The sequence below is a fragment of the Limulus polyphemus genome, unplaced genomic scaffold (genome assembly GCF_000517525.1).
Source record: "Limulus polyphemus unplaced genomic scaffold, Limulus_polyphemus-2.1.2 Scaffold2864, whole genome shotgun sequence".
Classification (NCBI taxonomy): domain Eukaryota; kingdom Metazoa; phylum Arthropoda; class Merostomata; order Xiphosura; family Limulidae; genus Limulus; species Limulus polyphemus.
In genome coordinates, this window is record NW_013668474.1 from 36,884 (window position 1) to 49,141 (window position 12,258).

General features: G+C 34.3%; 1 protein-coding gene across 1 annotated transcript in view; it reads left to right on the forward strand.

The window, feature by feature from the left end:
• The window catches only part of LOC106468083 (ran-binding protein 3-like), a 57,342-nt gene that overhangs the window by 19,171 nt on the left and 25,913 nt on the right, over positions 1-12,258 (forward strand). Inside the window, exons 2-3 of the mRNA XM_013928484.2 lie at positions 7,545-7,646; positions 11,284-11,379. Of these exons, the coding sequence (XP_013783938.1) occupies positions 7,545-7,646; positions 11,284-11,379 (198 nt within the window). The remainder of the gene's footprint in view (positions 1-7,544; positions 7,647-11,283; positions 11,380-12,258) is intronic.

Below are 12,258 nucleotides of genomic sequence, written 5' to 3' on the forward strand. Positions count from 1 at the left end.
TATATATATATATATATATATATATATATATATATATAGAGAGAGAGAGAGAGAGAGAGAGAACTCTGAATGACATGGGATGAACTCAAGATCAGAGTAATTGTCATGTGCATAAGCACCGTTGTTTTGCTCTGTTACTGAGTTTCCTGGTATAGGGATACCCTTAATGCTCTGGCAATGATCCATAGAGGAGAAAAGAACATCAGTTATGGACAAAAAGGACTGGGGATAAGGGACACCACAATGTTACCCCAGAACTAATAGGTATTTCCCTGAATAGATGTCTGTTGACATTAATTGTATCTATGTTATCTGTGTATCTGGTTTTTGTCCAGTTAGTTAAGCTTCTTAGAAAGTTATACTTCAGTAGTAGGAACAAGAGAAAGTCATGGTTGACTTGGTCAAATGCTTTCTCTTGGTCAGTTGCTATGATGCATACATCAGATTTTTTTACTGTTACAGATGTGGATTACATCTATGAGTAAAATTGTATTGCTGTATTGTGGTTTTGTGCACTGGATGTTGGGTAGTGTTGACTATCTTTGCTATTACTTTCTTGATGTTATTACTTGTGCATTTGTTTAGGATTTTGTAGTCTGTGTTGTATAAAGTTTTGAGTCTATAGTCCTGCTGTTGCTCTGGTTGTGGTTTTTTTTATATATATATATAACAGTGTAATGTTATCATTCCAGTCTTTAATGAGAATGATAATCTGTCCTCTTTTAAGCACTGGATTAAAATGTGTACTCCTTTATTCTCTATATTGGGCCAATATGTTTTATGAAATTCTGTTGCCAAGCCATTCATACATGGCAATTTATTAGCAGACATGCTGATTATTGCCTCCCAACATTCTTGGGCTGTATCTGTAAAAAAATTCCATTTGCATCAGTTAAACTGTTTATGTGAGATCTCTGTCTTTTTTTTTTTTTTGTTAAAATGTTTACAATAAAAGCTTATGAATTTTTCTTTGCTGTCTAACTTGTGTGCACCTTTCTGAATCTCATGCTTTCAGATGTTTGGTTCTACAATTTGTTTTGTTCTGAGTACATTTACTGACTATGAATTTTGGATTGCTTTTGATTGATCTTTCTAAGAAGTCTGTGTATTTCTTTTTTTTAAGAAAACTGTATGTTTCTCTTTTCTAAGAAGTTTGTTTCTGTTTTTTGCATGATCTCTACCTTTGGTTCTGACTACATATTTATTTTCTGTTGTTAGGTTGTGCCCATCACTGCAGTGGTGGTGTTGGCATTATACTGATAGTGAGTGGATTATTAATGTTTTCCAAGATCTGTATGTTCAGATAGAGACATTGAGCCTTCAGTGTCCCTGACCCCGATCTGTTCTGTTTGGTGGCTTTATTTGTAAAAACAGTGATGGTCACTAACAGAATTATCAGACTAAGCTAGGTTTTTCTGCCAACTGCAGGATACCCCTGCTGATGTAGAACCTATCTAGTCTGACTTCCACTCCACTACTACTCCAGTAGGTTATTCCTTGAATGTGTTGCCAAACATCATTTAAGTCAAAATTATCAAATATGTTTGAGTGAGCTTACTGTTTCATTTGTGTTTGTATTGCTGTTTATTTTATCCAATATCTGTTAATATGGTATAAAATTCTGTTATCCTGCAGCTGGCTAGCTAACTTGATAGTATTGTCAAGGGTTTAAATGTAGTAGAAGATCATCAGAGCCTCCTTACCAGTGTATCATCGAAATAAGGTGCTCATGGTTTTGTAATTCAGGAGGTATGGAAGCATCTAGTTTGTGTTTTGTAAGTTAAACTTTTTTTTTAACGGTATTGGTTACAATGATTAATATAAATAATATATTATTCTTGTATATTTATTTTTATCATAAGGATTATTTTGCTTGTTGTTAGCTTTAGCATATAGATTTAAAACTAAATCTCCTAAGCTGGCCAAACCTTGCGAGATATTGACTGAAAATACTGATAACAGTGAAAGGCTCCAACTGATGAATCAATGCATTATAATCTCTAGAAATTTTTTATGGCATTGCTTACTTGTAGTTAGACCAGTATAGTAAATTATCAGTATTAATAGCAGGTTAATTTTAGTTCTGATCTATGCAGGTAGCTTGCTTTGATCAAAAGTTATTGATAATGTCTACAGAAACTTTCAGAAGGTGTTTTATCTGTTTCTAATTTTTATCAAGAGATTGCTACAGTTTAGGATTGGGATTCTGTAGATTATGTCTTGAGTGATGAAACTGGGTAAAAAGGTTGTATATGTAGCCTTTTTTCAGGTTGTTAACAAATTGTGTTAGTTCTAGGGATTTTTTCTCTTTCCATATTATGATTGGTTCTTAGTGTTTTAGCAGTAGTCTAGGTTGATTACTGTATATGTATTAACCCTGTGTGCACGGGCAGGTGGCAAAATATGCATGACAAATTTTTACAGAGGTACGTTCATAATTTAACTAAACTTCTTTATTATCAACATATAGCAATAAATTTGGCATCAAAACATAGATAATAAAGCATATCTGAATATTACGTGCAAGACCTAATTCCAAAACATACTTACCTCTCTTGATGCTAATAGCTATTACTGGACCTCCAGGGTATCTTTCTTTGCCCATCTAAGCATCGGTCTGATTTTTTCTTGCTTGCTCCAGTTTATTATACCCCACTCAATTCCCCTTTGCGATATTTGTCTCATAATACTCTCCACGTATGTCAATGTGCCCTCTATCCCAGTACTGTATATGAGTACCTCATTCAGATAATGTTATCACTTAATCTTGACATGGGCTATTCTAAAGGAGTGCTGTGATAGCTAACGTCCTTTTGTTTTGACACAAAGTTTCAGGCATGAATTCCCGGTTTACTGTGAACACTGAAGCTAATAAGGCCTCCCCTACTCTGCCTCTGTTATCTAGCACTTCTCAATAGTTGGGGTGGGTGGGCACTATCAGTTGAGGCTCTCAGTGATCTGATTAATTGTGAGATGGAGACATATATTCAGTCTGGGGGGTTCTGAGGCTGCTTTTGCCAATGATCCAGGACATTCTGGATAGAATTTAAACTAACTTGTTCCGGCACCTTTGTTTACTACATCGGCTTCTCATGAGGCCAAATTGGATCACCCACCTCCTGCTCCCTTTCTTCAGTTAGTCAGTTGGGTTTCTGAGGTTCTGAGGCTTTCCCTGGTTGTTTTTGAGTATGTTTCTTCCTTGATGGTGGAAAGATCTGAGGGCAAATACTTAGTGTTTCCTCCATCATCCAATATTACTGTTCATGCAGGGAGGTTTACCTCTCAGTCACATGAAGGGATAATCATACCTTGTTCCCTATGTTTATCAGAAGACATGCTTTGGCTTACCACTGCCAGGAGGACGTATATTTATATTCCCAAAGACTTGATCTACGTTTGGTTATGTGGGGTTTCAGAATGGAGCCTGTGATCACTTTGAACAGATCACAATTTTCTAATATTCATGTGACCCTCCCTATAGTTTTGAGATATTTGACTTCCCTCCAAATTTTGGTGGAAGCCTCTCAGCAATCCCCACATCAATTTCTACCTTGATATGATTGTTAGCTTCTGCTCTTTCTTTGGTTTAGTGGCTTGTATGTTGTTGGAACTTATTGAGTAGAGATGCCTTGTTGAAGGGAGTTCGTCTTCCTGCTGTCATTCTCCGTAAGTTACGTGAGGCTTTTTTTGTTCATCCCTTGATGTTTGTGGGTGTTGCAGAGGTGTTGGAATTGCAGACTGATGTTGCTCGTTTGCATTCTTCATTGTTTTTGTTGGGCTATTGACTTTCTTTGGCTCCTACTGGAAGTCATGGCGCTACTGCATGTCGTGCTTTTTGACCCCTGGCTTCATTTCCATGATCTGTTGGTACCCAGAACAGATTCTGTTCTTATTCAAGAGACATCTCCACTTGGGCAGACTGTTGCCAGTGACATTAATGGCTACCCTATGCTGGTGGGGTCTGTGGAAGTGCAGTTACAACATTTTCTGGACATCTGTAATTCCTTCTCCACAGATCCATGGGTACTCCAGGTTCTGGCTTTGGGGTTGGTCATTCAGTTCACATTTTCACCTCTATTTTCCTCCCAACCTGTGATATTTCCACTCCCATCAGATCGACGGAGTGTGGATCTTCATTCTAGGGTATCAGAGAGTTATTGGTCAAGAGGTCGGCAGAGAGAGCCAATCCCCCTTTCTCCCGGGATGTTATTCCCTTTTATTTGTTGTGCCCATGAAGATGGGAGATTGATGTCTGATCATCGATCTTTCTCATCTCAACCAATTCTTAGATCCTCCTAGGTTCACGATGGAGTCCTTTTTCAACCTGCATTGTCATTTTTCACCTGGTCTGTGGATGACCAAATTCAATGTTGCTACTGCCTATCTACACATTCCCATTGTGGAGTCATCCCACCGATATCTCCATTTTGTGCACAAAGGTCAGGTTCTGCAGTTCAAGGCTCTGCCCTTTGGCCTAGCACTCATTGGACATGCAGTTGCTAAATCTACATTTTCAAGAATCTTCTTATGGTACTTATACTTAATAATATAGACATCATCTAACAGGTCTGTAATACAATATATATTGTCTTAAAGTTTATGTCTATTTTAAATAGACACAAGATTAAGCGTCTGCTTAATGTGTTTTTAAATTTTTAACCTTGTTATTATGCACATCTGTTATGTTCGGTACCAGTTGTGAACTGGTATTTTAGTATGGTAAAGTTTCATCTGTTCCTGATGAAGAAAAGAAATAGTTTAAAATGCTTATTTGTACTAAATACTACAATCATTTTACAACCCCATCTTGCACTACCTTTGCCATGCACATTTGTATTTTTAAGCGATTACACTATAAACTTAAGCACATCATAGTCATTATAGTTATAGATTTAATCACATGTTAATGCTTTTGATGGCTCAGTGATTGAAAAAAAATCTGAGGGCTCATAATGCTAAAATTTGTTTTAATACCCATGGTGGGCATGACACAGAAAGCCTTTGTGTAACTTTGTACTTAACATCAAACCCATGTTATTTATTACTGTGACTTATGTCCTTATTTTGTTTTGAACTTGCCTACTTAATTTACCCTTGAAAAGCAAATGAATTATATGACTAAGCACATAATCCTTCAGTGGCTAATTGAGAGTGGTTGTACAGTGGAGATGTTGCTTCCTTTGACATTGTGTATCTTGAAATCAACAAAGTGAGAAACTTTGATTGCGCTATAGGGAGCAGAATCTCTTTTAATCCTTCTTTAGCCTACAGTTGACTTACTGTGTCTTTATGTATATATTACTTTGTATAGTTAGTGGAAATGACTTTTGGTCTTATGATACTTTTTGTATTTTGATAATTTTTATTTCATACAGTTTTTTCTTCACCTGTATACAGTATGTTAAGTATTACAAAAGTAAGTTTTGGCATAATTAATCAACAGAAAGGTTAAAGTTTTGTTATGGGTTTGTATATATATTTAAGTTAGAATAGACTGTTTTTACAACAGTAGTAATTCCTTAAGAGTAACTAAGGCCTGAAATATATAGTACATCTTCAACATTGTTTCAGTTTGACCTTAGGCCAATTTTAAATATTACTCCGTGGTTTTATTGAATCATTGGTGGCCTTATGTGTTAAGTAGTAAAAATAGTAAAATCTGCAAGTGCGTGATAAATTTTTTTTTTTGTATAGTTACACAAGTTAGATCTGAATTTTTGCGTGACTATTCACCCATTTTTCAATGAGCATGCTCTCTTAAAGAAATTTGTGGAATAATTTTGACTAGGTTTTTCTTGGTAAGGATTCTTAGTTGGCCTCACAGTTTATAATAATGGAATAGTTTGATGTGAAATGATGACATCTATCTTAATGAAATTGTTAGAAAGCCATAAAATCCTGACATGCTACAGTGTAAGAATTAAAATGTGCCATTCCATCAGAGCTACAGAAAGACAATAATCAACAAAAAATTATAACACCAGTCCTTGCTAAAATTGTTAGAAAGCCATAAAATCCTGACATGCTACAGTGTAAGAATTAAAATGTGCCATTCCATCAGAGCTACAGAAAGACAATAATCAACAAAAAATTATAACACCAGTCCTTGCTAAAATCTCGATAACAATGTTCAAGCTATTAAAGTTCCATGTGTAAGAGCTTTGACATACAATACTTATATATATATGGAAAATCAAAACCATATTGAAGAAAAGGTTTTTGTTGTTGGTTTGAAACCATGTTGACTGACTGGTGTTGCTGAATCTACATTTTCATAAACTTTTCTTTTTATGATACATATACCTAATAATATAGATATCATCCAACAGATCTGTAATTCTTATTTCAAGAGGTCAGGATAACTTGGACAATCTTGAAAAGATTAGATGATTCCCAAGAGTCTACAAAATATATAAAATATGTGTATTAAATATCATGCTTTGAATGCATAAGAAAGTTGTAAGAATAGCTTATATAAAAAAAAAATAACTTTATTTTTAGATGGTCAAGTTGAGTTTTGTTATGAGAACTAAAATTTTTTTTTATATATGGTTTCTCATGTGTGTGATTTATTCAAATTTTTAACCTTGTTATTCTGCACATATCTTATGTTCGGTACCTGTCGTGAACTGGTATTTCAGTGTGTTAATTCTGTTTTGCAATATATTTACATGTTTATGCAAAATTTCTAATTAATAGCAGTATCTCTGGATAAACAGTTAATACACTAGTGTGTTATTGTTCCTTTTTTCCCTGTCATATTTTTTGTCATTCTGTGATGTATCTCATATGATCAGTGTTCCCCAAGCAGTAGACATGTGCAACTGCACATTGATCTGGTAGTTACTGCACATTGAGAGCAACAGGTTGCTTATAAATTAGTTATTTGGTAACATTTATATTTGAACAATATATCCATGTCCAAAATAAAGGCAGGAGTACAGGCACCAATAGCCACTCAAAAAAGTGCTGGACAGAAAAGTAGTGCTCAGAGGAGCTTTTATCCCCCTCAATACAAAAATTAAAATAAAGTGATCATTGCCTGAGATCTAGAAGAAAATGTTCTTCCATCAGTAGGAACTGTTCACATGTGTACTTATTTTTCAAAGTACATCATTGTGCACTTGGTGATCTGTATGAGACATGATTTATACATCATGAACAGAAAAATTAATTATTAGAGTGCAATCCTATGGTCAACACCCTCTTGTACGTGCAATATTTATGTGCAGACAGCCTAGTACCTATAATATACCCACACTACTATACAGGGTGGTCCAGAAGGTAGCTGCTTTGCACATAGATATCATGTGTGCGTAGATTTAATTTTTAGCACCTGTCAGTAAATGGTCCTTTGTCAGCATATGTGCCAAGCTTGTGTATGCTCATACATACTTGTATGTTAATCTGAAACAGGTATAAATTGAACATGATTTGTACACTACTCTAGGGAAACTGTTTATTCACTCAATAACTTCCTGTCCAGTTTGATTTATATAAAAGTGTTTATTTACAAGTTTGTTTAAAGTATCCTCTACTTTTAGGCAGTAGCGCCACATCAACCCCTACACACAGCAGTCCTTTCTCTGCTAAGTTTTCCACATGTTCTCCAACCAAAAGTTCAGCTGACAGTACAGACTCACAAGGTACGTATATGTACACGTAGTGTTTGGCATATTCAATTCAACTGCGACTAATTGTTTTCTGTGGCCAACATAAGAAACTTTAGTGCTAAGCCTAATTGGTTGTTATCCAAGGCTTATATATAGTCATTAGGCTTTATTCAAGGGGAGTGGCAATCTTAAACTGCCTATCATATAATTGCATTTCTGTGTTTGTTTTCTTTTTGTGAACATACAGGCTAGACATAAGTTTAAGTTGACATTAGTATCCCCAAAGTGGTCATATGTGATGCAGTCCATTTTGTTGCTTAAACACTCAATAAAGTTGTGCCTTTCATCTCATTTTCCAGTAAAATATCTTGGTTCAACTGTAGTTAGTACACAGGATCACCTACAAAAGTTGTAATATTCTGTGGTGACATGTACAGTTAAGAACAGTGGTTTGCTGTAGCAACCAGAGTTCAATTGGTATATGTATTGACCTACTTTATATTTCCTTAGAGCAATGGTGTTAATATGTGTATTGATCTACTTTTTATTTCCTTAGAGCAATGATGTTATGTGTATTGACCTACTTTATATTTCCTTAGAGCAATGATGTTAATGTGTATTGACCTACTTTATACTTCCTTAGAGCAACGGTGTTAATGTGTATTGACCTACTTTATACTTCCTTAGAGCAACGATGTTAATGTGTATTGACCTACTTTATACTTCCTTAGAGCAACGATGTTAATGTGTATTGACCTACTTTATACTTCCTTAGAGCAATGATGTTAATGTGTATTGACCTACTTTATACTTCCTTAGAGCAACGATGTTAACATGTGTATTGACCTATTTTATACTTCCTTAGAGCAATGATGTTATGTGTATTGACCTACGTTACTTCCTTAGAGCAATGATGTTATGTGTATTGACCTACTTTACTTCCTTAGAGCAATGATGTTATGTGTATTGACCTACTTTACTTCCTTAGAGAACCTACTCACTTAGTTTTCTCTTCTAATTGTCATGGTGAGTACTATTATATGTTACTTCATTAGAAACCATGGATTCAGTGGATGTGAAGTACAGTACCAGTACTATTGTTCATAACTCCATCAGAAACCCTAGATTTGGTGAGTGTGATGTATGTGTACCAGTACTATTGTACATAACTTCATTAGAAACCTTGAATTTGGTGAGTGTGATGTACATGTACCAGTACTATTGTACATAACTTCATTAGAAACCTTGGATTTGGTGAGTGTGATGTACATGTACCAGTACTATTGTACATAACTTCATTAGAAACCTTGAATTTGGTGAGTGTGATGTACATGTACCAGTACTATTGTACATAACTTCATTAGAAACCTTGGATTTGGTGAATGTGATATATGTGTATCAGTGCTATTGTACATAACTTCATTAGAATCCTTGGTATTGGTGAGCGTGATATACGTGTATAAATACTATTGCACATAACTCCATCAGAAACCCTGAATTTGGGGAAGAGTCCAAGGGCAGTGAGTTACATATGATATAGACATGTTTCGTAAAGATGTTACAAACATCACTATGAAGTCAAGTATCTCACCAGTTAATATTCTCTCCTGATGTTGCATCATAGTGTATGTACTGTATAGTTATATTAAAAACAAAATCCTGGTTATAATATATTTAATATTTTTTCAAAGACATGATGTTGGGGAATATGTGTGTGACAGTGATTGGTTAAAAGTAGCACCTTGTTATTATCTTTGCCAGTGGTTACAGCGTTCTTGCTTAGTCATCAAAACTTTGGGAGCTCTTAGTCATGATCATTAACTTTGTGTATACTGTAGCATCATATAAATAAATATACTTGAATTATAACTATTTTTTTGGGGAGGGGGGTAGAAGAAATAGTATTGCTAACTTAAAATATGATATATTTTGTCCTTTGTTTCTCCTACAATTTCTGAAGGTAATCCTTCCTTTTTTTTTAACTAGGTAGTACTTAGAAAGAGAGAAATTCTAAGCTTTTGTTTTTCTACTCTTTGCTAGGTTGATGACCAGTGTCTTGTACTACTTCACTTAGTGCTCCTTATCATGCTGTTGCTTGAAATAAAATGAATACAAGGCATTTCTACCATAACTTCAACTTACATTTATTGTCAGTACAAGTTGCAACTCTTTGAATGAAGAATTGAAAGTTTCACAGAATTGTTAATTTTCATCTAAATGTCGTTTTCTTTTAGGATTTCATAATTTTGAATTTTGTTTCAGTCTAGAGGTACTGTTGTTAAAAACTTTAAAAAAAGAGTAGTATTTTATTAAAGTGGAGGTGATCTTCATGATGTATATAGCTGGTAAGGAAAGCATTAGTGATCATTCCCAAGGCCTAACAAATATGTAGAGTAAAAAAAGTGTGTACTAGGTGAGACTCGTGGATAATCCATGGTGATGGAAAAATGTATATAGTAAAGGAAATGTTAGATCAATGGCATGTGTTTGGAGAATATCTAAAATTGATGATGGCCCCTTAATTAAAACATCACAATAGCATATAAGGTATTTAAAAATTGTTCCTTACCTTTGAAATTTTAAAATAAATTTCCTTATGATGAAATGAAGGTAGGTTTATCACATGTATTAACTTGGATCCACTGGACTGTAAAAAAAGTAATATTGGTGTACACAGCTATGTGCAGGGCAATGTGTAATCATGCAAGTACATTATTAAACTTATACACTCAAGTGAGTCAGACCCAAACAAAGGAAATAACAAACTCAACCAACGTATGACTGACTAGATTACATAATATAATAACCTCATGCAGTAGAGCCTAAAATATTAAAGAAATAACATAAACTAATAGTTTATACTTCTCAACAAATAATACAAAACTCCCCCAAAGTAAAATAAAAGGAACAGACTCCTGTGACATTGGGGATGTCTCTGTGAAAGTGTTTATATGTTGCCAAAAAACGGCATCAATCGTGACGTATCTCCGGAAAGTGTACTGTGAACAAACGACTGGTGTATACGTAATGTTGACTTCTAACAGCCAAATGTGCTTATTCACTCTATTCAACAAAATATGTATAGAAAATATGGGCAGTGCCTTCAGAATTGACATAGCCTTTGCGCGCACTGTTTCATATTATAATATAGATTGATAAAAATTGGTAAAAGCAAATGTATGTATTATCAAAGAATGCATTAGGCCTCTACGTCTCGGATTCTTTTTTCAATATTACCTGTGGTGAAAAGGAAATATATATATACACAGATGTATGTATTGTTTTGTTGTGCTGAATGTCAAATAATCTAGGAATGATATTTCAAAGTTTAATTTTTTTCATGGATGCCAGTGTATAATTAGCTTGTTATAATATTTCTTTTCCAGAAAAGTAAGATGTACTAATGCATACTGGTATTAATAAAAATATTGTAATGAAAAGACAGGTGAACTTTGCATTACATAAGGTTTATCTAAATTATTACACCTGTTAAAATTCCAGATGTGAAATCCACACTTCTTTTCCTACATTTTTTAAAAGTTGAATTTGTGTGTTTATAAAATAATATTGGAGCACATGTTTTATTTTTAATTTGGTTGGCTTTATGTATATTAAACTAATAATTATATTTTTTATGAAATATTCAATACTTCGAGATTCTGATTTCCAGATATGTTTCAAATGGTGAGTTCCCGGTTCATTCTCCGACCTTCCCCTCTTGCAGCACAAGCAGAAAAATTAAAGACGAATGGTTCTACCACTAGTGGTGAGTACATTTTATCACAATGAATGACACATCATCTTAAGTGTGATATTGTAACTCTGAAAATTGGTACATCCTTCTTGGATGTACATAAGATTGGTCTAGTACAGTATGTGACAGTCTGAATGAAGATGTTTTTTGGAAGTAAGAAAAATCTTACTCAACATGATTGATAAACTCTACCATAAAATACGATGCTTGAAAGTAGCTGTTACTTTATAATTCCTTTACTGCTTGTATAAAATCAAAATGTTGACTATCCCAGGAAGTGTTTACCATGGGGTTTAATAGCTGATTTAGATCAATAATATGATGAATCTTCAACTTAGCCACATATCAGAATATGTATGACTGCTTGAAAATACTTGGAATTCCTTATTTTAAGAGCAAGGCCATGAAAACTTTGATAAGCATACATTTTACTTCCAAATTGTTGAAAAAATCTTTGAGGAACAATTATTCCCCATTTAAGAACAGTCTTCACTCATCTTCATACAGTGTGTTAAAAAAAAAACAACAAGTGAATACCCATCCACATATAGCTCATTTCAAGGAGTTGCAAAGACATGTATTATGATTGACAAGTTATTAAAGTTTTGCCTTGGATGCTTTCATGTAGAAAAAGGTTTATGACTGAGAGAGTTCACTCCCTTTCTAAAATTTTGAATCTGCAACATGACCAGTAGATGTATATTGTAGCTGATGCAGGTGGTCTGTAATAGACTTATCTGTAGTAGGTATGGCTTTCAACTTCTAAACGTATGTTTTCATATAAACCTGGCACCTAAATAACGGATAGAAGCAGTCCGATACAGTTGTTAAAGTATGTATTGTGGAGCAGGTGGGGATAAATAACACTGAGATAAAATATTGTTACGACAG